The sequence below is a fragment of the Erythrolamprus reginae genome, unplaced genomic scaffold, assembly GCF_031021105.1.
Source record: "Erythrolamprus reginae isolate rEryReg1 unplaced genomic scaffold, rEryReg1.hap1 H_3, whole genome shotgun sequence".
In the NCBI taxonomy this organism is placed as follows: domain Eukaryota; kingdom Metazoa; phylum Chordata; class Lepidosauria; order Squamata; family Dipsadidae; genus Erythrolamprus; species Erythrolamprus reginae.
The window spans coordinates 235242-260897 of record NW_027248484.1 but is presented as its reverse complement, the minus strand read 5'-3'; the positions used below and the strand labels follow the sequence as shown (position 1 = coordinate 260897).

The window sequence follows — 25656 nt, the reverse complement described above, 5'->3', positions numbered from 1 at the left end:
AGGTATACTGTCTTCCATATATAAGACCCCTATACTGAGGGGTCATTGGTGCTCTCTGAGCTTGGATGCCTTCTTGCTGCCCTCTTATATCCAATCTGCCTCACTTTATCGGGTGAAAATTAAATAAATTCAAGTGTCCTGCCTTGCATTGCCAGGGGTGGTGAGATTCCCTTTGTTGTGATTGTGGTGCAGATATGCAAACTATTAAACATGTTGCACAAGATTGCCCCACAATGTGCGTTCTCTGGTCCCCTAGACCAGGGGTAGGCAAAGTTGGCTCTTCTATGGCAAGTGGACTTCAACGCCCAGAATTCTTGAGCTAGCATGATAGGCTCAGGAATTCTGGGAGTTGAAGTCCACATATAAACATATTGCACAAGATTGCCCCACAATGCACCCGCCAGTGTGAAGGGCTTTGCCTAACACTGACAGATGAGCCCAAGCTTCTGTCACTTGTCTTCGCCAAAAGCTGGGGACCTTTGTCCCTTTCCCGTAACGTCAGTCATTCCAACGCTTCCTCAGGGAATGTGGGAAAATCTGTCCCTTGAACAAGCTTCCCTTCTTTTCAGAACGGTTTATGAAGACTCTGGACCTGGGAGGCCCCTGAGCTGCTACATGGAAGAGCCAGCCCCGTACACGGACAGCACAGGAGCTGCCGGTGGAGGGAACTGCAGGTTCGCGGAAACCCCTGGCCAGGATCAGACCCTGCAGGTCCAGCGATTGCGGGGTCCTGATGTAAGAAGCCATGTCCAGACCCCCCAAAATAGGCCCCACGGTCATCAGTCGCCATCACCAGATCTGCCTGAAGGCTACGGTGAGTTTGGGTAGGGGGGCTGCCTGTCCCTACTCTGGCAATGCTGAGGCAAGACCAAGTGGCTCAATTATCTTTTATGTTGGTAATTGTTCCTATATTTTTATGGCACTGCAAGCTGTCCAGAGTCATTTTGCATGGACAGTCAGGTGGCATGAAGGAAGGAAGGAAGGAAGGAGGGAGAGAGGGAAGGAAGGAGGGAGAGAGGGAAGAAAGGAGGGAGGAGGGATGCAGGAAGGAAGGAGGGAGGGAGGAAGAAAGGAAGAAGGAAGGAAGGAGGGAGGGAAGGAAGAAAGGAGGGAGGGAGGCAGGAAGGAGGGAAGGAAGGAAGGGTGTTGGGGAAAGAGAGTTCTATATCCTGTTTTACATCCAGAAGTGGTTTTGCCTCATTTAGTGGACTTCTCTTTCTGGGTTTTTCACTTGGCATCATAGTTTTACTCCGGAGATGTTTATGTTTATTGATGTGCGATTGGCTGTTGTCTAAGAGCAGAATAAATGGGAGGGTTTCCCCCCCTGGAGCTGGCCAGAAGTACTTTAACATTGTCTGTGTTGCATTTCTCAAATGAATACATGAGGATTTTGCAGCTGGACTGCTGTTCACATGGTCTGTGGGCAAGGCCATGTTAAAACCAGATTCTCATGGTGATTGGTAGGGAATCATGCAAATCTTCTGCAGCTCCTAAAACAGCTGTGAATGAACCTAAGAACCTAAGAAGAGCCCTGCTGAATCAGGCCAAAGCCCATCCAGTCCAGCATTCTGTGTCCCACAGTGGCCCACCCATTGTCCCTGGGGATCTTGAGCAGAAAGAGAAGGCAAGACCCTCCCTTTCCCCTGACCCCCAACAAATGACAAGCGAACAAGAGGCTACAGTGGTAAACAAAAATTAATATAAAAAGTGTGGAAACTCCATTACATTTCCTAGTGTTACAATGACAAAAGTAAGGGAAGCAAATAAACTCTCATTTTCAGCTTTAGCTCAAATTTTACTAGCTCTGGCTTTAGCCACAAAGGTTTGTGAGGGATTTGTGCATTTTCTCAGACTCTTTTTCTTCTCCCTTCTGTCTCTTTAGAGCAAAGGACAACAGTACAGGGACAAGTTTACTTTTTGCATACACAAACTGGGGTTAGCACCTGGCACGATCCCAGGATACCGAGGTAGGTACAGTTGCTGCTTTTGGATTCATTTAGACGTTTGCGGGAAGTTAAACCATGGGGTCCTTAGATTTGGAGACTTATAGGGCCTCTCTTTTCTGTAGGACACGTTCAAATAATTTAAAATAATGCTGGCATTGAGTTAAATCTAGTTCCTCTTTTTTTTCCTTTTTGCAGAGACCTTAACAGTGTGAATTGTGATGAACTTGGACCTCTGCCTCCAGGCTGGGAGGTTAGAAGTACAGTATCAGGAAGAATATATTTTGTAGATCATAACAACAGAACCACCCAGTTCACAGACCCAAGACTGCATCACATAATGAAGTAGGTCACCCTTCAGTCGCTGCTTGGTTTTGGGGGCTGAGGGTCAGGGCAACATTATCTTCTGGTGAAGTATATCCTCATCGGTATCCACTATTTTTTCCTTTTGGTTATCCATATATTTTTCATTATCTTTATTTTCTTAACCGCCTTCATACATTCATATTTAGTTTATTTAAGTTCATACAAATCTTTCCTGAAAAATTACTGTATATAGATCTTTTGTAATTTGTTATATCAAAAAAAAAGGAACGAAAGTATTATTATTATTATTGTATTTCAATTTATGTTTTCGTTTCTTCTCTTAAACCCATCAAAAAAGCATTTCCAAGTTTTATCATGGTCAGAGTCTTCTTTATTTTTTAATTTGAGCGTTAATGCATCCGATTCTGCACAGTCTAATATTTTTTTTAATATCAAGGCATCATCAGGAGGTTGGGGTTGTTTCCAATGTTGGGCTATTGCCATCCTAGTTTCTATTGTTGTGAGCTGCTCCCTTGTGTTTCTAGAGGGACGGCCATGCACAGACTTTAAATAAATAAACAGACCCGCTGGCGTTGCCTTTCCTCTCCTTTTTCCCTGCTGCTGCTGCTCTTGGAAGTCACGCATTCTCTCCCTTTCCTTCCCCGCCCAAGTCACCAATGCCAACTAAAAGAATCCAACCAGCCTTTGCAAGCCCCCAATGAAGGTTCGTTGGAAGACAGCGAGGAGCTGCCCGCCCAGAGATACGAGCGGGACTTAGTGCAGAAGCTCAAGTTCCTCCGGCACGAACTCTCCCTCCAGCAGCCCCAAGCTGGCCACTGCCGCATCGAAGTGTCAAGGGAAGAAATATTCGAGGTATGTAAACAGGAACCTGAACGAAGAGGACCTAGCTTTCATCTGCCTGCCGTAAAACGCAGGCCGGTCCTGCCAGGCCTAGATGGGATTTGGGTACTGGTGAACCTGAGACAGGAAGTCCTCGACTAATAACTGTTCGGGCTACAAGAATGGTGGAAGGTCTTAAGCATAAAACGTATCAGGAAAGGCTTCATGAACTCCATCTGTAGAGTCTGGAGGACAGAAGGAAAAGGGGGGACATGATCGAAGCATTTAAATATGTTAAAGGGTTAAATAAGGTCCAGGAGGGAAGTGTTTTTAATGGGAAAGTGAACCCAAGAACAAGGGGACACAATCTGAAGTTAGTTGGGGGAAAGATCAAAAGCAACGTGAGAAAATATTATTTCACTGAAAGAGTAGTAGATCCTTGGAACAAACTTCCAGCAGACGTGGTTGGTCAATCCACAGTAACTGAATTTAAACATGCCTGGGATAAACATAGATCCATTGTAAGATAAAATACAGGAAATAGTATAAGGGCAGATTAGATGGACGAGGAGGTCTTTTTTTCTGTCGTTTCTATGTTTCTATGTTTAGTTTGATATTGCAACGGCACTGGGTAGGAGAGTGAGGTGAGAAGTTCAGTTGCTTTTGGTAAAACAGTGGTGGTCTTCTATTTTTCGGATTTTGAAAATATGAAAAATGTGCCGTGGTTCCAAAAAGGTTGGGAAACACTGCTCTGGAGGACCAAAGGAAAAGGGGGGACATGATCGAAACATTTAAATATGTTAAAGGGTTAAATAAGGTTCAGGAGGGAAGTGTTTTTAATAGGAAAATGAACACAAGAACAAGGGGGCACAGTCTGAAGTTAGTTGGGGGAAAGATCAAAAGCAACATGAGAAAATATTATTTCACTGAAAGAGTAGTAGATCCTTGGAACACACTTCCAGCAGACGTGGTTGGTAGGTCCACAGTAACTGAATTTAAACATGCCTGGGATAAACATGTATCCATTGTAAGATAAAATACAGGAAATAGTATAAGGGCAGACTAGATGGACCATGAGGTCTTTTTCTGCCGTCAGACTTCTATGTTTCTATGTTTCTAAGTGCTTGCGTCTTTTTGTGCATAGGAATCTTACCGTCAGATAATGAAGATGAGGCCGAAAGATCTGAAGAAGAGGCTGATGGTGAAATTTCGGGGAGAGGAAGGCTTAGATTATGGTGGAGTGGCAAGGTAAGGGCCAGAATCCTAAAAGAGCTTTTACGATTTTTTTGGGGGGGGGGGGGAAGTGGGGAGAGAATGGCACTCTCTCTTTCTATACTACTGCTTTGCCCTGTCAGTGTTGATGGAAGTGTTTTTGCTGATTCCTTGTGGTTGTTCTTGGTGGCCCTTTAAATAGATTAGTGATGGCGAACCTTTTTAGCCTTGGGTGCCAAAAGAGCCTGTGTGCATGTAATTGCCCCGAGTCTTTGGAGAGGGGCGGCATACAAATCTAATAAATAATAATAAGTGCCCACACCCATGATTCAATGCCTAGGGAGGGTGAAAACAGCTTCCCCCGCCCCCCGGAGGCCCTCTGGAGGCCGGAAACGGCCTGCTTCCCAACTTCTGGTGGACCCAGTAAGTCCGTGTTTTGCCCGCCCCAGGCTTCAAAGGCTTCACTGAAGCTGGGAGAGGGTAAAACGCCCTCCCCCATCCTCCCCGGAGGCTCTTTGGGAGCCAAAAACATCCTCCCAGAGCCTCTTGTGGGCCAAAAATCAGCTGGCCAGCATATACATGCATGTTGGAGCTGAGCTAGGGCAACAGATATGGCTCCGTGCGCCACAGGTTTGCCATCATTGATATAGATGCTTCCTATATAAACAGAAGCAAACCTCATTCCCATCTAGCACTGATGCTGTAGCCTGGTTGGGCAATGAAACATCTGCGAGAAAACAACCAAGCTCAGAGACCCCCGAGGACCCCACAATAAGAACCAGCCTTAAAGAACCCAAAGCTCACTCTACCTTGGGATCTGTTCAGTGGGATGGACGTAAAGAGAGCGTCTTCCTTTTTAACCCTGCTTTCTATCCTTCAGTTTATTGATGGCTTAAATGTGCCGGCATAGATCGCTTTGCCAGACTTTCTAACTTGTTTTGGGAAAGGTTCTCCTGATCCACCTAACCTGGATAGTTATCACCCGAGATTAAGGCTGTACAGTATTTCATCCTGGCACCCTCTTGTAATGCTGATCCAACTCCCCTTGTATTTTGAACACTCATTTCCCGAGCCAGCTGACTCCATCAGCATCTAAATTGCTGCTTAAAAAAAAAAAGAAGAATCCTTTTTTGGATTGTTTTGTCTATTGATTTTGTTCTCTAAGTCTGGAAGTTCTCTGCCTTTGACCTCTCCCTTGTCTTGCCGAGAATTTCAGCATCTCTTTATCTCGTCTGCGCTTTAATGCTGTCTAGACGGATGCTGAATCCTCCAACATGCCTTAACCAGATGTCTCCGTTTGGTTTGGGGGCAGGGTAGGCAGAAGATCCCCATTATGCAATTAAATACAGTGATGCCTCGTCTTACAAACGCCTTGTCGTCATACAAACTTTTCGAGATACAAACCCGGGGTTTATGATTTTTTTGCCTCTTCTTACAAAACTATTTTCACCGTACAAACCCATCGCCGCCACTGGGATGCCCCGCCTCTGGATTTCCGTTGCCAGCGAAGCACCCGTTTTTGCGCTGCTGGGATTCCCCTGAGGCTCCCCTCCACTTCTGTGTTTTTGTGATGATGCAGGGGAGTCCCAGCAGCGCAAAAGCGGGTGCTTCGCTGGCAACGGAAGTCTGGAGGTGGGGTTTCCCAGCGAGGGGAGCCTCAGTGAAATCGCAGCATCGCAAAAACACGGAAGTCCGGAGGTGGGGTTTCCCATGGAGGGGAGCCTCAGGGGAAACCTACCAGCGCAAAAACAGGCGCTTCGGCTGGCAAACGGGGTGAATTTTGGGCTTGCACGCATTAATCGCTTTTCCATTGATTCCTATGGGAAACATTGTTTCGTCTTACAAACGTTTCACCTGAAGAACCTCGTCCCGGAACCAATTAAGTTTGTAAGACAAGGTATCACTGTACCTGTTATCTCAGGCATTCAGCTCATCGGGTACCACCTTCCCCACAAAGAAAAACCCCTCCGCAGTTCTTTTTTTTTAAAAAAAAAAAACCTTTCCCCCAGACTTCCTGTTGCCTGTTCTTATCCTGTTTCTTTTTGAATCCCTTTCTGTAACAGAGCGAGGGAGATCCAGAAAAGCTGACACGATTGTGGACTCTGCTCCATAATGGTTTTTTTCCCTTAAATGTTGGCAATTGCCGGAGTCAGCCTTTTTCCCAAAGCATCTTATGCTGTCTCATAAACCAGCATTTCTCAATCTCAGCAAATTTTTAAGATCCGTGGACCACAACTCCTAAAAATCTCCCCTGGTCCACTCGTCTTAAAGACGCTGAGCTTAAGACTGTCATAGACCACCTTGGGAACTAATCCAATTTCTGAAGTGGAATAAACTTTCATTCCCCATTCTGCCATTTCTAATCTTGTTGAAAATTACATCCGGCAGGGAATGGCTGTACCTTCTATGTCACGAAATGCTGAATCCGTATTACGGGCTTTTCCAATATTCAACCGATAACATTTACACGCTGCAAATAAATCCCGATTCCTCCATCAACCCCGTAAGTACTCTTTTAAAAGCCAAGGAGCTATTGGTGGTTTTTGAAGATAAATGTTAGAAGGAGCAACGATCTCTTAACACAGGGGAAATACTGTATATATGTTAGATTGCCACGGGATGTTATTTATTTTATATACTTTGTCGAATTTGCATGGGTGCCCATCTCACAAAATTTGATTCTGGGTGGCCTGTAATGCTTGTAAAATTAAAACTTTTATTGTCATCACCTTTTACCTGGGCAAGATGGTGCATCATAAGAAAACAATTTGTGAACCTAGGTACCTCAAGTGGGCTAACTCAGAGGTCCCCAACCACCGGTCCACGGACCGGGACCGGGCCGTTGGGGTTTTTCAGCCGGTCCGTGGCGCCGCTGACAGCTAGCTCCGCGGCCCTGCGCCTTACATTGATTCCTTTCTCTGGCCATTTATCTCCTCCGAAAGGAAAGCGTGGAGGCTGCCTCTCTCCCATATTTCGCCCCCCTCCCAGCCTCCGGGCCGCATTCGCCTTCCTCCGCCACCTCCAGCATCCAGCTCTTCCTCCGCTTCTTGCTTCTCTACAAAATGACAGCCGAGTGGCGGCCCGGAGGCTGGGAGGGGGGCAGAGCACTTTGAATCCTGGCAGAAGTTGCTGCCCGAGTGCTCTTGGCCGGCGGGATTCAAAGTGCTGGGGTGGGGGGTGTCCCGACAGCCCCCCCACCCCAGTGCTTCGCCTTCCGCTGGGCAAGAGCACTCGGGCAGCAGCTTCTGCTGGATACGGGCGATGGGTGGGACGAGCGGTGCGGAAGCCGGTGGCTGTAGCAGCTGCTGCAAGAGGCTTCCGCACCGCTCTGTCCCACTCATCGCCCGTATCCAGCAGATAGGCTTTGAATTTTTGGCTGGGGGGGGAGAAGTAGGACCTTCCTAACTACCCCCCCCCAGCAAAAATCACAAAGCCAGGCAGCCCCCAGCCGCCAAAGGAGCCTCCTGATTCTCCCCGCCCTGTGGAGAAGTGTGGAGGGCTGCGTCACTAAGCTCCACCCCTCCATAACCCCACCCCCATATGACCAAAGCCCCCCCCCCCCCACCGGGCCATGGAAAACTGGTCTAGCTTAAAGCCGGTCCCTGGTGCAAAAAAGGTTGGGGACCTCTGGGCTAACTAACAGAATGAGCCCCAAATCCAGGACCCATGACTCCTGAGCATAGTTCCCTCTAAGCTGAGCAGTGAGCAATCGCTCACTTAAAAATCATCATCAACTCAGAGTTTTCCAAACCTGCCCAGAAGCCGAGAGGGAAAGAGTGAGAGGGAAGGAGAGAGAGAGGAAGAGAGAGAAACAGATAGAAAAAAGAGAGGAAGGAAAAGAGAAAGAGAAAGAATGGGAGTAAGGAAGAGAGAAAGAAAATCAAAATCTAGTTTGAAACTAGCTCAACTATTGAAGTGGCATTTTGATATTGATAGAGTTGCCCTATGATGAGCTCACTGTTATAGACACGCAGTACAGTATTTTATTTTGAAATTCTCTGAGGCAAAACAGGGTGGGTTTTTTGTTTGTTTGTTTGTTTGTTTGTTCGTTCGTTCATTCATTCATTCATTCATTTATTTATTATTTTTATGCCGCCCAGTCCCGAAGGGACTGCCGCTCAGACACTATACTTTTCCGCCCACCCCCCAAAAAAATTAGAGGGAACACTGCTCCTGAGAGAATAAAATTTGTGGAAATTGTGGTTGCTTCAGTGCTACTAGTTTTCTGCTGGGCGGCTGCTGTGGTCTTCATTTTCCGCATTCCGTAACAGTTTCCCAGCCAGTCTAGCAATCCCTCGCTCCCTCCCCCACTCAGCAGCCGCCACTCGAGTTCTTCTAGTAGAGCTTAGAACCCATTATCCAGTACTGGGAGGCCAAAGTGAAATCTTTTTCCTCCCATATTTGATTTTCTGTACACTCTGCGAACCGATTAAATGTCTATTTTTCAGTCGAGTCCCCATAGGCCGTGGAAGGTAAGCGTACACGAAATAGGGCTCAAACCTGAACTAACTTGCTTCTAATGGACTAATCGGTGTAGCCCAAACTTGTTTCCACAAAGGCAGGAGTGGGCAACGTTGGGGGGGGGGGGAGGTCATGATGACCTTCGCTCTTTGCAATCAGCTGGGGCAAGAACGGGGTTGTAGCGCAGAGGTGAATGTTGTCTGGCTATTCCCACCCTGTCCTCCTTTCCCTAGGTCAAGATTTGGCCTTGTGGCTATTATTGCTGCTCCCTCCACGAATCTGTTTCTTTTTCCTTTCTGCCTTTTTCCTCTGACATTTGCCAGTATCATCCCTTTAAAGAACCGTGGTGGCATAGTGGTTAGACTGCAGTATTGCAGACCAACTCACTGCTCGCTGCAAGAGTTCAATTCTGAGTGGCTCAATATCGACTCAGCCTTCCATCCTTCCAAGATTGGTAAAATGAGGACACAGATTGTTTGGGGCAAGTTTGGAAGTTTGTTCCAAGGATCTACTACTCTTTCAGTAAAATAATATTTTCTCATGTTGCTTTTGATCTTTCCCCCAACTAACATAAGATTATGTCCCCTTGAACACAAGAACAAGGGGACACAATCTGAAGTTAGTTGGGGGAAAGATCAAAAGCAACATGAGAAAATATTATTTTACTGAAAGAGTAGTAGATCCTTGGAACAAACTTCCAGCAGACGTGGTTGGTAAATCCACAGTAACTGAATTTAAACATGCCTGGGATAAACATATATCCATTGCAAGATAAAATACAGGAAATAGTATAAGGGCAGACTAGATGGACCATGAGGTCTTTTTCTGCCGTCAGTCTTCTATGTTTCTATGCAAAAGGCTAACTCTGTAACCCGCCTAGAGAGGGCTATAAAGCACTGTAAAGCACTACATAAGTATTATTGCTATTGCTATTACCCTCAGTGCCAGGCCTAGAGCTGTCAGGTGTGAAAGGAATTTGAAAAGGTTGACTGGGAAGCTGTTTGTCAACTCCTCTCCATATTTGGGCGGTTGGGCAGAGCTGAGCCAGCTCAGGGAGCCACGCATAGGAGCTTCCTCTGCCGTCCTCTGGGCATGTTGGAAAGGTTGGAGAGTGTTGTGAATGTTCCCTTAATGAACTCAATCTGTATAGTCTGGAGGACAGAAGGAAAAGGGGGGACATGATCGAAACATTTAAATATATTAAAGGGTTAAATAAGGTCCAGGAGGGAAGTGTTTTTAATAGGAAAGTGAACCCAAGAACAAGGGGACACAATCTGAAGTTAGTTGGGGGAAAGATCAAGAGCAACATGAGAAAATATTATTTTACTGAAAGAGTAGTAGATCCTTGGAACAAACTTCCAGCAGACGTGGTAGATAAATCCACAGTAACTGAATTTAAACATGCCTGGGATAAACATAGATCCATCCTAAGATAAAATACAGAAAATAGTATAAGGGCAGACTAGATGGACCATGAGGTCTTTTTCTGCCGTCAGACTTCTATGTTTCTATGTTTCCCTGTCAGCCTTTAGAATTGTCAGATTCAGAAGACAAAGATGATGTACAAGCTGTTAATTACCCTGATTTAAGAGCTGTGGAACAAGCTAGTGAGGATGAAAGTGAAATAGAACAGCCGTCTGGTGAAAGCATGCAGACTCATGTTTCTTCTGATAACGGAAGTATAGAAGGGAGTCCTTGGTTAAATGCAGAGTTCCGAAGGTTACAGGGAAGGGGAGATGAAATTTGGGGGGGGGGGGAAAGCTATTTGGAGTGTGTAAATTAATTAATTAATTAATTACATCACTTCTGGAATTTAACGGAAGAGATAGATGCTTTCTTCAAAGTGCTGGAAAAAAAAATAGTGGCATATGTAGTCTCTCCGGAGAAGTAAGTTATATATTGCACGATAAACCACTTTTTAATAGCGTGAACCTGACTCAGAGATGAGAAGATCTTTTGAAGTAGACAGACTGTTATTTTAGAAAGAATTATAACTTCGTAGTTTAGCCTGTGAGATTGGGATGCATATTTTTCATGCCGGAGTTGAAATGACGCGATCGAATGTGGAAGGAAAAATAAAAGGAATCTTGTTTTGAAAATTTCAAGTTGTAAAGCTCGTATTATTTGAGCAGCCAGCCCGATCACAGTCCAGATCCAGAACAGAGTAGAGTCAGAAAGTGAGCATTCGAGAGGGCCTATCTTTTCTCTGTCAGTGATGAAGAGTGGAAGATCTGGGAAGGGCAACCTGAGGAGAAGAGGAGGAGGAAGGGTTTTTTTGTGTGTGTGTATGTGTGTGTGTAGTCCTGAGTTTTAATCAAATCACCCCAAGCTGAGGAAAAGGTGTGTGTATGTGTCAGGGAGAGAGAGAGAGAAAAAGAGAGAGAGAGAGAAACAGAAAGAGAAAGAGAGCAGCAGCGAGAGAGAGAGAAAGAAAGAGAGAGAGCGAAAGAGAGAGCAGCAGAGAGAGAGAGAAAGAGAGAGCAGCAGAGAGAGAGAGAGAAAGAAAGAGAGAGAGAGAAAGAGAAAGAGAGCAGCAGAGAGAAACAGAAATAGAAAGAGAGAGCAGCAGAGAGAGAGAGAGAAACAGAGAGAGAGAGAAACAGAAAGAGAAAGAGAAAGAGAGAGCAGCAGAGAGAGAAAGAGAAAGAAAGAGAGACTTGCCTAAAGGAGGAAAAAGAGACATCTTCTTCACAGGAGGGGAGGGTCTTCCTTTGCTGCCACAATAGTTCAGCACGAAACTATGACTCAGCCCTGACTTATAGCTTGTGGTTAAAAGCATCACAGGAAGCACCCAGAAGTGTCTGAGGCTGTTGAAGCAACCCAAAATAATTTGTTATAATCACAGTCTCAGCTGCTCCAGGCTATCTATTTTAAAGGGAAAGTAATTCCTCTCCTCCCCCTCCCCACCCATCCTCTTGCCTCCCCCTCATAAGTGTTCCTAATGAACAGCAACCCTAGAGAAGCTGTATGAAATGGTTGGCGGGTGGGGGGAGAGGCCTGGTGATTGCTATATGTTGCCCACCCCTGTTTGAAAAACGTCCCACTAAATATTAATTGCCTATGTAGCTCCTCGGAATTCATCTCTTCAAACAAACTTAGGCATGTACTAACAGTTCACTGTGTATTATATAGATTAGGCTACTGTCTAACTGGGTTAGGATTGGACTCCCTCCAATCCTAAATTTAAGTCATTAAAAAAAAAAAAGCAACCCTTCAAGATTGGGGTAAAGCACAGGGGTTTAGTCCCTTGAATTGGAGAGATCCAAGCCCAAAAGTTCTTGGCACAAACTGCTCTCCTAGATGATCCTACCTTGCAGGGCTGTGGTTGCATTAGAATTAAAAGGGGGCTTGCTAAATATGCTACCTGGAGCTCTTGGAGTTAGAACAAGATCCAGGTAAAGAACTTAGGGATATAGCGGAAGTACATATCCTCCTTGAAAAGGTAAGATGTTTAGGCTTTGGAGTGGAGTAAGCATTAACCCAAGCAGTAAACACGCAGTTCTATATTTTGATTATAAATGCATTCCCTTATTTGTACGTTATGATTTCCCCCAAAGGACACTTGCATCTGTGCAAGGAGGTTGCCGTTTAACATCTTCAAGAAACACACATGCATTCAAGAAGTGCGGAAAATCAATGGAACCACCCCGAATAAGGGCTGGGCGCATAGTTCCCTCTAAGCTGAGCAGTGAGCAATCGCTCACTTAAAAATCATCATCAACTCAGAGTTTTCCAAACCTGCCCAGAAGCTGAGAGGGAAAGAGTGAGAGGGAAGGAGAGAGAGAGGAAGAGAGGAAGAGAGAGAAACAGATAGAAAAAAGAGAGGAAGGAAAAGAGAAAGAACAAGAATGGGAGTAAGGAAGAGAGAAAGAAAATCAAAATCTAGTTTCAAACTAGCTCAACTATTTAAGTGGCATTTTGATATTGATAGAGTTGCCCTATTATGAGCTCACTGTTATAGACACACAGTACAGTATTTTATTTTGAAATTCTCTGAGGCAAAACAGGGTGGGTTTTTTATTTGTTTGTTTGTTTGTTTATTTATTTATTATTTCTGTGCCGCCCAGTCCCGAAGGGACTGCCGCTCAGACACTATACTTTTCCGCCCACCCCCCAAAAAATTAGAGGGAACACTGGCTGGGCATAGTCAGGGCGTGGCTTCATGTGTGAAGGATCAAAGAGGGGTGAAGTTCCGAATAAAAGTTCCGAATAAAAGTGGGTTAGTGCAGCCTTGATGACTTTCTGGGCTTCAACTGCCAGAATTCCCCAGCCAGCAGAGCTTTGGGAATTGGAATCCACCAATCCTAAAGTTGCGTGGTTCGGAAAGGCAGGGTTAAGAGAATTCCTGGCACCGTTATCTTCCCAAGGAGCACCTTCCTTTAACTGTTCAGTTTGCTTTGCTTGTGGTTGCCCTCCAGCAGTGACTACAGTTCTCTTTGAACTTGGCATTTAAGAGAAATCCCTCTGCTTCTGGCAAAACACCTGCAGCCGACAAGCCCCAGGGGCTGGAGGCTAAAAATAACGCTGGGTGAATCTTTCAACGAGACAAAACGATCGTTCCAGCTTCTTATAAGCAGCTGATGAGTGAAAACATGTTTCAGCGCCATTTAAAAATATGTGGACTTCGACTCTCAGAATTCTGGGAGTTGAAGTCCATCTTAAATGTTGCTGAGGTTGAGAAATTTATTTATTTATTAGATTTGTATGCCGCCCCTCTCCGAAGACTCGGGGCGGCTAACAACAATGAAAAGACAATGTAAAACAAATCTAATATTAAAAGTAATCTAAAAAAACCCAATTTAAAGAACCACTCATACATACAAGCATACCATGTATAAATTCTATAAGCCTAGGGGGAAGGGAAATTTCAATTCCCCCGTGCCTGACGAAAGAGGTGGGTTTTAAGGAGCTTGCGAAAGGCAAGGAGGGTGGGGGCAACTCTGATATCTGGGGGGAGCTGGTTCCAGAGGGTCGGGGCCGCCACAGAGAAGGCTCTTCCCCTGGGTCCCGCCAAACGACATTGCTTAGTCGATGGGACCCGGAGAAGGCCCACTCTGTGGGACCTAATCGGTCGCTGGGATTCGTGCGGCAGAAGGCGGTCCCGGAGATATTCTGGTCCGATGCCATGAAGGGCTTTATAGGTCATAACCAACACTTTGAATTGTGACCGGAAATCCAAATTTATCTACAGTGTAAAACAAACAAACCCCACATAATTGTACTGATTGGAAAAAACATAAATATCAGATTCAAGGGACATATTGAGGCTTCTCAGCTAGAAGATCTGAAACAACGGAGATCGGCACTTCTCATCACACCAGCTAAAGTCTGGTGAAAGGCAACTTAGATAGCCGTTGCTGGCATCTCTCGTGGTGAATGACGTTTCTCGATGGTTGACATATCTTTCAGGATCATCTGTCTTATTTCCACTTTGTTGGTCGGATTATGGGACTGGCGGTGTTCCACGGCCATTACATCAACGGGGGCTTCACGGTCCCTTTCTACAAACAGCTGCTGGGCAAACCCATCCAGTTGTCTGACCTGGAATCGGTGGATCCAGAGCTACATAAGAGCTTAGTCTGGATTTTGTAAGTATTCTGTCCAATAATCCATTGTTTCCCAACCTTGGCAACTTGAAGATATTTGGACTTCAACTCCCAGAATTCCCCAGCCAGTGAATGCTGGCTGGGGAATTCTGGGAGTTGAAGTCCAAATATCTTCAAGTTGCCAAGGTTGGGAAACACTGCAATAATCTACAATGGTTCGGTTGGGCCAAGAGGACCAGCCCCAAAGAAAAAGATTTCCTTATTTCAATCACTGGTGCCTACATAAATTTTAAAGTGGCTTTTGGCAGGATGGATACTTAAGGATTTCCAAAAGTACTCAGGAAAAAACTGGGATAATTTTGTAAACAATTAGCAGCGAAACCTCTGGATCACTGCTCCATAGGAGAAAGTCATCCTTCTACTTCATTAGAAACCCGTTCAGATGAACTCTGATTCTGAGTTGATTCGGCTTGCTTGTAATTACTAAATTGATCTTCGGCATCGCTCATAACAGAGGCACGAGGAAATATTTTAAATAAAGTCAATCAACAGCACATCAATTGAATATCTTCGGGGGCAGAATTTGATCAGAAAATAACTTTTTAAAATTTGCATTCCCCCTGTGTCAGTTGCATAGTAACATTCCTGCGTGCAGGTATAAAGCTAACTTTCTTTACATCGATAAAGTAATGTAATCCAAAATAGCAGTAGAGGGGTTTTTTTTCCCTCGGCAAGGCGGAATATGAGGACCCGGATTGTGGGGGCAATATGATGCTGGCTCTGTTGAAAAGTGCTATTGCTAACATGTTGTAAGCTGCCCTGAGTCTAATGAGAAGGGCGGCATAAAAATAGAATAGATAGATAGATAGATAGATAGATAGATAGATAGATAGATAGATAGATAGATAGATAGATAAATACTGCATTCAAAGTGTGGATCAGCCACAGAGAGCTCTGCTCTTAAAATAACATGTTTCGATAGGTCTGGCTAAATAAATTAAAAAAATACCTTGACTTGCAGAAATGACTTGTAGGCATTTGCAATTCTTGTTGACAGAGAGAATGACATCACTCCAGTCCTGGACCATACCTTCTGCGTGGAACACAATGCATTCGGCAGAATTCTGCAGCACGAACTCAAACCCAACGGGAGAAATGTTTCCGTCACGGAGGAGAACAAGAAAGAATATGTCAGGTACCCTCAGCGAAGGCAAATTTTGCCCCCTGTCAGTGAGAGGCTGTCAGTTCCAAGTAGTTCTTCACTTATGACTGCAATTGAGCCAATTGTGCCCAAATTTCCTCTACTTATGAACTTAATTTGTTCCCTGACGAGGTTCTTAAGTAGAAAAGTTTGTAAGAAGAAGCAATTTTTCCCATAGGAATTAATGTAAAAGCAAATAATACATGCGATTGGGGAAACCACAGGGAGTGTGGAGGCCCTGTTTCCTCCCTGGAGAGTCCTAGAGAGGCCCCACAGAGGCTTCTCCCCACCTTTTCTGGCCCTGTTTCCTCCCAAGAGATTCCTAGAGAGACCCCACAGATGCTTCTCCCTGCCTTTTCCGGTTACAGTTTCGGAGGCTCGAGTTTGTAAGGGGAAAATAGTTCTTAAGAAAAGCCAAAAAAACCCTTTAAATTTTCTTATCTAGAAAAGTTCGTAAGTAGAGGCTTTCTTAGGTAGAGGTACCACTGTATTTGAATTTTGATCACGTGATCACAGGGATGCTACATTGGTCATAAATGTGAAACACGGTCATAAGTCCCCTTTTCCGTGCTGTTGTAACTTTGAACAGTCACTAAATGAACAGTCATAAGAGGAGGACTACCTGTAGCCAGGACTCCTTCTATTGTAATGCTATAGAATAGAATTTTATTGGCCAAGTGTGATTGGACACACAAGGAATTTGTCTTGGTGCAGATGCTCTCAGTGTACATAAAATAAAATATACATTTGTCAAGAATCATGTGGTACGACACTTAATGGTTGTCATAGGGGTCAAATAAGCAATGAAGAAGCAATATTAATAAAAATCTTAGGATATATGCAACAAGTTACAGTCATACAGTCAACATGGGAGGAAATGGGTGATGGGAATGATGAGAAAAACTAGTAGAAATAGAAGTGCAGATTTAGTAGAAAGTCTGACAGTGTTGAGGGAATTATTTGTTTAGTAGAGTGATGGCGTTCGGGAAAAAAACTATGATAATAGTGTTAGCCATGGCCTGTGTCTGCAAGGTAGATCAGCAAATCAGAGTTGTAGACTCAACAGAAGTTGGACAACCTCCCAGAAGAGGCTGTTTCTGATGCTAACAAGAAGACCATCTGGAGATGTCCATGAAGTCACCAGGGCTGGAGTTTTCCTCTAAACTGATTTGGTTTATCTCTTTCGATAACCTGTGACTTCTTTTTCTGGGAGTGTGGGGGGGGGGGGGGGCAGGTTTTATATCTCTGTGCAAAATCTTTACCACTCCAGTAGTAATTCTGCACTAATTCTTGAGGTTTCTCTTTCTCTTTCCCAGGCTGTATGTAAATTGGCGGTTCATGAGAGGAATTGAAGCCCAATTCCTGGCCCTTCAAAAAGGTTTTAATGAACTCATTCCTCAACACCTCCTGAAGCCTTTCGACCATAAGGAACTTGAGGTATCGGTTGTACATTCCACACTAACTCTTGTCGCTTTTCATGTAGCCTCAAAAGCTAAAATAGCTCTGCGTATATTGTCCTTGTTCTGAATTGATGCGTTAGATAGAATTCGAGGATGAGGAGCAGTGCCTTGACTTGGCAAACTTAAAGTCGGGGCAGTTTCTATACTAAAGCACATAGTGGAAAAGGAATATCTTCTGCCCTTGATGGTCTCCTGAAATGCTAAGGAATATGAGAGAGTGTGGAGAGTCAAAATCCTGGTAGAGAATTGGAAGATTCCAGGGCTTCTGCTTTTCTTCATGCTGAGTCAAATTCCTAAGATGTTTTTTTTTTCAGAGCACATGATTTGTTTGTTTGTTTGTTTATGCATTTATCTATCTATCTATCTATCTATCTATCTATCTATCTATCTATCTATCTATCTATCTATCTATCGGATTTGTATGCCGCCCCTCTCCATAGACTCGGGGCGGCTAATAACAGTGATAAAAAAACAGCATGTAACAATCAAATACTAAAAGAACTAAAAAATCCTTATTATAAAACCAAACATACATATAAACATACCATGCATAAATTGTAAAGGCCTCGGGGGAAAGAGTATCTCAGTTCCCCCATGGCTGACGGCAGAGGTGGGTTTTAAGAATGGGTTTTAAATATGCCATCCTATGTTGTCCCAGCTCATCATCGGTGGCCTAGATAAGATTGATCTGAACGACTGGAAGTCCAACACGCGTCTGAAACACTGCATGGCCGACAGCAATATCGTCAAGTGGTTCTGGCAAGCGGTGGAGGCCTTTGACGAGGAAAGGAGAGCGCGGCTGCTCCAGTTTGTGACGGGCTCCACGCGGGTTCCCCTCCAGGGTTTCAAGGCTTTGCAAGGTGACTGATCGGGGGGGCTGAGTTAGCAGGCTTGGGCCACAGGCAGATGGGGAGGGGGGGACACCTGCTTTTCCATGCCAGTCAATTGGCCCTCCCTCCCTCCTTCCCTCCATCTCCTTCCTAAATGTCCCACCCAAACCTCCATTGGTGAAAGAACTTGTTTGAGATCCGAGGTTACCAGGGGTCAGGACAGCGTGATAACATCGCCAGGCTTTTGTAGAGCTTTAACTAGAATGTCTATTTGCAAGGTTCTACAGGCGCGGCAGGACCCAGGCTGTTCACTATCCACTTGATCGATGCAAACACAGACAACCTCCCAAAAGCTCATACTTGGTAAGTCCCTCGGGCGCGACTGCAAATCAAGGAGTAGGCCGGGATTGTGAAAAATATGTTTGTTTCTGCCAGGTGAAGTTGTAAACTCTTATGTCTAGTCTGGAGGACAGAAGGAAAAGGGGGGACATGATTGAAATATTTAAATACATTAAAGGGTTAAATAAGGTTCAGGAGAGAAGTGTTTTTAATAGGAAAGTGAACCCAAGAACAAGGGGGCACAATCTGAGGTCAGTTGGGGGAAAGATCATAAGCAACAAGGGAAAATATTATTTTATTGAAAGAATAGTAGATCCTTGGAACAAACTTCCAGCAGATGTGGTTTCTAAATCCGCAGTCACTGAATTTAAACATGCCTGGGATAAACATAGATCCATCCTAAGATAAAATACAGGAAATACGTAGCATAAGGGCAGACTAGATGGACCATGAGGTCTTTTTCTGCCGTCAGTCTTCTATGTTTCTATGTTTGTCCCGCCTTCTGCCAACCCAGCAGTTTGAAAGCAGGTAAAAAAATGCAAGCAGAAGAATAGGGGCCACCTTTGAACTGGGAAGGTAACAGAGAGTTCCGTGCGCCTTTGGCATTTAGTCATGCCGTCCACATGACCACGAAGACGTCTTCGGACAGCGCTGGCTCTTTGGCTTTAAATTTAAAATTTTATAAGTTAGAATTTAATAGTTTTAAAAAGGTTTACAGTAGAATAAATTTAGACATGCTATTTGCTATATTATATGTTTTTGAATAAGTATTTTACAGACAAAGTAATTAATTAACATAGAGTCAAATTTAATAAATATCTAACATAAATGTATATTATTTTTCTATTGATCTGACTATGGTTAGGTTTTTATTTTTTGTAGTAGTTAGACTTCTAAGATAAGCAGAGCAATGGCAGCTCCTTGAGTGTTCAATGTTGTGTGTTTTTGTTTGTCCTTTTTAAAAAAATTCAATAAAATATTTTTTTTTTAAAAAGAGGTATAGGGGCCACCTTTGGTGGGAAGGTAACAGAGAGTTCTGTGCGCCTTTGGCATTTAGTCATGCCGTCCACATGACCACGAAGACGTCTTCGGACAGCGCTGGCTCTTCTGCTTTAAAGCGGAGATGAGCAGCGCCCTCTAGAGTTAGGGACGACTAGCACTTATGTGCGAGGGGAACCTTTACCTCGAACCCGACTGTTAGGTGAATCTGGCTTCCCGGTTGACTTTGTATGTCAAAAAGGTTGCCACAGTTCATCCCGTGACCTTGGGACACTATGGCTGTCATAAATCTGAACAACTTTGATGAAAATAAATTGGAGAAGCTGATGGCACGATGGAATAAGGTGAAAGGTTATATGCTGAGTAGAATCTGTGACGAAAATGTAAAAAATAAACTCCAATCACTCTTTTAATAATAACAAATGCAAAGTAGAGGTAAGGAAATTAAAAATATATATAAACTAGTAAATATTTGAACCCCCCGCAATTGGTGGTGGTGGTGGTGGTGGTATTGTCAGTCGGGTGATGGGCACATGCACTGTGCACCGTTTTACGTTTGTTTTATGCAACTTTATGTGCAAAACCAATAAAAATATATTTTTTAAAAAAATCTGAACCAATTGCCAAGCATCTGAATTTTGATCACCAGACCACAGGGATGCTACAAAGGTGGCAACTCTGAAAAGTGACCCTAAGTCGCCTAAGTTGTCATTCGAACGGCCCCTAAATGAACTTGCTGTAAATCGAGGACTGCCTGTGTAATAAATAATTATTAAGATCATTGTTAAGATCATTGAATAATAATGATTAAGTAATAAAGGCACTCTGTGTTTCCTAACCTCCTGCAGCTTTAACCGAATTGACATTCCGCCTTACGAATCCTACGAGAAGCTTTATGAAAAGCTAGTGACCGCTGTGGAAGAGACCTGTGGCTTTGCGGTGGAGTGACCTGGCAACCAAAGGAAACCGATATTGCTAAAGCTCACAGACCACCAAATCAAAAAGCTGTAAGGAGAAGCTTTGCTGTGAACTTCTTTTTTTTGTCCAAAGTGTTGGGATTTGCTTGACAACTTAGGGGTGCGAAAGGCTGTTCTCCCCCTTCCTTCGATGGCTGGAAGAGGGGAGGCTTTTTATTTTTTGGAGGTTCCCAAACATACTTTTCTCCCCTCTCGTGACAATAACCCTCCCATTTCCTTTCTCCATTTTCCAGGAAACAACAACAACCAAACCAAACACACACAGACACACACACACACAGAGGCAGCCAGGTTCAGCGCTCGGTTCCGATTACCCGCGATAATTCTGCTAGATTTGTAACACATATTGTGATAAGGTCGACGACCTGTGGTCTTTTTTTTATAGGAGGTTCAAACTGTAGTTGAGTATCTTTGCCATTGGTTTGCCGAGGAGTTTTGGTCGGTAGGTATCTGTGGATGTTTGTCTTCGACGCAACCCTGAGCCCTTGTAGAACCCAGAAGCTCTGGAGATCAACGAATCCAGAAGAAAGAAAGGAAAAAAATTGGCACTGGAATTCCCACGAGCACATTTCAAGGAGACTCCGTTTAAGGAACGCCGAGCAGAGCGCGCAGCTCTGCAAACATAGGAAAACTGAGGATTATTATTATTATTCCTTGTCAGGAAGCTCTATTTTTTTTCTTTTTCCTTTTCCCCCTTCTGTGAATGAGATGACTTGGCTCTTAAGAGGAACAACTCAGGAAGAATCAAGCCATCTTGAACGATGGGGATGCCTTGCATAGGAGAGAGATTCATCCTTTGGAATCATCGTCTGTTTTTTTTCCCCTTTTCGTCTCGTCATCCCTGGCATCCTGCTGAAGAGACAGCAGGGCAGGGCTCAGATTCTTAAGAGAAACAACACACACATAAACTTTTTTTTTCTCCTCCTCTCTCTCTCGCTCTGCTTTCTGAAATGCTTTCATTGTGATGTGAAATGGCCGAAGTTACTTTCATGGGAAATGACTTGCAGCGAATAACAAACGGAATCTAGTACCATTTCTGAAACGGTCTGGGATATAGAACGGCTCTCGTGAACAAGAGTTCTAACCCAGGCCTCAGACTATAGAGGACTGAGTAACCCAAACAACTATTTCCAGCTTTTGTCTTTATTTTTTTTCTCTCTCTCCCCCCCCCAGTCCCTCTCCCCCTCCCCCTACGCAATTTAGCCAATTTTCACAGTCGATACCAATTTATTTGCCCTGCAGGCAACTTCCAAGGCAAGGAAGAATCTGAACGGTAAGATTTCTCCCTGTCCAAACGCTTCTTTTTAATTTGCACAAACGAAGAAGGCCGGTAATTGTTAACAAGATAACATTGTTCTGTGGGGGTCAGAAGTTCCACTAATCATCAAGTGTGTAACCTTGACACTTTGTGAGAGTTCCCCTTCCTCTTCCTTTTTGCAAAGAAGCATATTAACAAGGTGTCCGAACTTCATACATGGGTCATGTTGGTGTGGGCTTGTTTTTGTTTGTTTCTGTCTGTCAGCGAGGATATTTCTAGCGTCACTTAATACAACCAATTCAGAATAGCTTTAAACTGTGATAGGACAAACCAAAATTAGAAAACTCGTCCAGATCCCCGGATTGTTTTTCTCCCCGTTTATTCAGTTGACTGTAACCTTTGGTGACGGAAAACTTTTTAAGGATTCCACGAGAGAAGGCAAACCTAACTTTTGTGATATTTGCACCATGTGGCGAAACGATTGGGTTTTGTGGTTGACTTTAACAACTGACTCTTGCGATGTCCTTCTGGAGTTCGTTTGCACTTACAGAGGCCACTATTGCAGATAATCTGAGAGGGGATTAAATCAAGGAGGCCTTTCCAGAACATGAAAGGACCTTAATAACTTCTGGACAATAGAAAATCTACCACCACCGCTGCTTTTTCAAGGGCTCTTGAAGATTATACTGTATATTTCGTGGGGACCTCGATAGACCCCTCACCACCACTGGAATTTAAGCCTCTAAAGAATCATAAAGGTGTGAATTCCGCTCCCACTCAAATGATTTGCACAGTCTGTTTCCCAGTTAATAAACGGCATTAAGTAAGGTAAGCAATTCTCCGGCCCGCATAAGATCAGCAGAGATACTTCCGTGGCATTTATAGGCTGAATTCTTACATCATTCTTGTCTCATGTTGTGGCGCTTTGCCCACGTCCAAAATCAAGGACTCGCCAACGGGTCAAAACGTGAAATGCAAAAAGCAAGCCTGGCAGATAGCTTTTTGGACAGGGGTCTGCAAACCTGGCCACTTTGAATAAGACGCCTGGCCTTCAACTCCCAGAATTGGCTGAGGAATTCTGGAAGTCGAAATCCAGCAGTCTTAAAGGGGGGCCAAGGTTGGAGAGCCCCCGCCCTAAAAGGAGGGTCAGAGAGCAGGCTTCAGAACAGGTTCTCTCTGATAGTAACTTGGAGGAGGGGAAGAAAGATCTCTTTAATTTTGCTCAACCTCCAGTTGCCTTCTTCTAAAGGTATCAACGTTCATCAACTACGAAAGCGTGTCCGGTCGCTCCGCGAAGGTCTTCAGTTATAATCAGAAAGCAAGCTTGATGTGACTTGTTTCCGGCAGGGGGCTTTGGCTTGTGTCCCAGGTGAGCGACACTACCTGGCCCCTCCCTCCGGTCAAAGGGACTGTTAAAAAACAACAATGGGCAGGTCTGTTTGTCTTAACAAGGCTTAAGGGTCACTTCTATGGAAAGCTTTTGGGACAGTTCGACGCTTGGGACAAAACCCACCAGCGTGAAAGATGGTCTCCTCCACCGTGAGCATCACGCAGATGAGCAGAAGTCCTTCTTGAAAACAGCGAGTAAAGCTTACGTAAGGACGGAGCACAAAAGCCCTGCCTGCCTGCAGCCTTCCCTCTGATAAGCATTTGCAACGAAGAGATAGGAACCTGGAGTTTAGCTGTGACGCCCCTTCAGCAGGAAAGGAAAGAAGGCCAGTTTCTCCTCCGATTATCTCACCCGGAGCCTCTTGAAGTGACCTTCAGCATCCCCGTAGCCAGAGAGAAGCTGCGCCTGGAGGTCCAGCGATGCAAATCTCTCTCTTTCTCTCTCTGCATTTGTGTTTACCTGCCCTGAAATGCCTCGTCTGCCTTGATGCGCTCCCAGGGATGCAGGAAACCAACACTTAGGAATTGGAAAGGCGGGACTAGCTACGAGTCAAAACATTGGACCAACTTTCTGCCTGTTTTAAAGCAGAGACGTCCGACCTCGGCAGCTTTGAAGACCTGCGGACTTCAACTCCCAGAATTCCCCAGCCGGCCATGCACGGGGATGGAATTCTGGAAGCTGAACGTCCACAGGTCTTCGGAGTTGCCGAGTTTCGATGCCGCTGCTTTCAAGGGATTGCTTGCTTTAACATTACTTCTCAGGCCTCAGCCATTTGTTTTAAAACCCTTTCTCAACCACAACCCAGTATTTCTGCACTGTAGGGCACAGGAAGTTTTCCAGAAATGCAGTTGTATGTCTCTCTTGTTTGGGGTTTGTTTTTTTCCCTCCTCCTCCTTCGGTAACATTTTTTTTTTGTTGTTATCCATTCTTTAACCACTTTATAATGTGTTTTTTTAACTTATTCTTTTGTAATGTCTTGGGTTTTTAAATATTGCTGCTACCCTTGTTACTCTTCTCACCGTTTATATTGCAGATTTTATTTTGTAAAAAAAAAGTTGTACACTAATGTGGGTTTTTTTTTTTTTCATTTTATGTCTAAATCAAAGTATTTAAAAAAAAGAAATGCTAGTTCTATTTAATGTGTTATGGAGCCGGCTGGAATAAACAGTGATTGTGTAGTAGGGTGGGCCCGGGAAAGTCATGTCCATTTTTGTTACATATGCAATAAACTCTCACAACTTTAGTTCTTCTGGGACTTGATTCTTTTATTATTACTACGGTGGTACCTCTACTTACGAACTTCATTCGTTCCGTGACCAGGTTCTTAAGTAAAAAAGTTTGTAAGAAGAAGCAATTTTTCCCATAGGAATCAATGTAAAAGCAATGCGTGCAATTGGAGAAACCACAGGGAGGGTGGAGGCCCCGTTTCCTCCCAGGAGATTCCTAGAGAGGCCCCACGGAGGCTTTTCCCTGCCTTTTCCGGTTATAGTTTCGGAGGCTCGGCCCTGTTTCCTCCCAGGAGATTCTTGGGAGAGGCCCCATTGAGGCTACTCCCCGCCTTTTCCGGTCCTGTTTCCTCCCAGGAGATTCCTAGAGAGGCCCCACGGAGGCTTTTCCCTGCCTTTTCCGGTTATAGTTTTGGAGGCTCGGCCCTGTTTCCTCCCAGGAGATTCTTGGGAGAGGCCCCACGGAGGCTACTCCCCGCCTTTTCCGGCCCTGTTTCCTCCCAGGAGATTCTTGGGAGAGGCCCCACGGAGGCTACTCCCCGCCTTTTCCGGCTGTTTCCTCCCAGGAGATTCCTAGAGAGGCCCCACGGAGGCTTTTCCCTGCCTTTTCCGGTTATGGTTTCGGAGGCTCGGCCCTGTTTCCTCCCAGGAGATTCTTGGGAGAGGCCCCACGGAGGCTACTCCCCGCCTTTTCCGGCCCTGTTTCCTCCCAGGAGATTCTTGGGAGAGGCCCCACGGAAGCTACTCCCCGCCTTTTCCGGCCCTGTTTCCTCCCAGGAGATTCCTAGAGAGGCCCCATGCAGGCTTTTCCCTGCCTTTTCTGGTTATAGTTTCGGAGGATTGGGTTTGTAAGTGGAAAATGGTTCTTGAGAAGAGGCAAAAAAAAAATCGAACACCCGGTTCCTATCTAGAAACATTCATAAGTAGGGGCGTCCTTAAGTAGAGGTACCACTGTATTATGTTTTGAAAGACGGTATTCAAATATGGTGGGAAAATGAGCAGTTTTAAATCAGTGTTAAGTCATATTACCCCTGTGCATTAGGCATGCTAGGGGGTGCTTTTAAGGACAGTTTGTTATAATTGACCTGCAATGCAGGAAGACATACCTAAAACTACCCAATAACCCCTCCTTCCAAACCTAAAAAATACCATAGAGCAGTGATGGCGAACCTATGGCATGGGTGCCACAGGTGGCATGTGGAACCATATCTGCTGGCACACGAGCCGTTGCCCTAGCTCAGCTCCAATGTGCATGTGTGTGCCAGCCAGCTTATTTTTGGCTCACACACAGGCTCTGGAAGGGCATTTTTGGCTTCCAGAGAGCCTCCGGGAGGATGGAGGAGGGCGTTTTTAACCCTCTCCCGGCTCCAGGGAAGCTTTTGGACCCTGGGGAGGGCGAAACACAAGCCTACTGGGCCCACCAGAAGTTGGGCAAAAGGCTGTTTCTGGCCCCCAGGGGGCAAGGGAAGTTGTTTTCGCTCTCCCCAAGCATTGGGTTATGGGCTTGGCCACTGGCGCATGCACAATAGACTGTGCACGCTCTTTCAGCACCCGAGGACAAAAAGGTTCGCATATAAATCCAATAAATAAAATCACTGCCGTAGAGCAAACTTTTAAAAATGAGTCAAGATGGACACGAAATATCTTGATGCCATACTTGGGCAAAAC

General features: G+C 44.8%; 1 protein-coding gene across 2 annotated transcripts in view; it reads left to right on the top strand.

Annotated features, from left to right (window-relative positions):
• LOC139155549 (E3 ubiquitin-protein ligase SMURF1-like) overlaps window positions 1-24005 on the top strand; it is a 51509-nt gene extending 27504 nt beyond the window's left edge. Inside the window, exons 7-18 of one of the 2 annotated variants that reach the window (XM_070730731.1) lie at window positions 570-814; window positions 1883-1967; window positions 2142-2288; window positions 2921-3122; window positions 4234-4337; window positions 6690-6804; window positions 14172-14350; window positions 15366-15503; window positions 16826-16946; window positions 17628-17829; window positions 18078-18162; window positions 19986-24005. In XM_070730731.1, coding sequence (XP_070586832.1) covers window positions 570-814; window positions 1883-1967; window positions 2142-2288; window positions 2921-3122; window positions 4234-4337; window positions 6690-6804; window positions 14172-14350; window positions 15366-15503; window positions 16826-16946; window positions 17628-17829; window positions 18078-18162; window positions 19986-20085 — 1723 coding nt within the window. In that variant the 3' untranslated portion in view covers window positions 20086-24005. The remainder of the gene's footprint in view (window positions 1-569; window positions 815-1882; window positions 1968-2141; window positions 2289-2920; window positions 3123-4233; window positions 4338-6689; window positions 6805-14171; window positions 14351-15365; window positions 15504-16825; window positions 16947-17627; window positions 17830-18077; window positions 18163-19985) is intronic. The other variant, XM_070730732.1, reaches the window with a different exon arrangement.
• Window positions 24006-25656: the final 1651 nt, after the last annotated feature.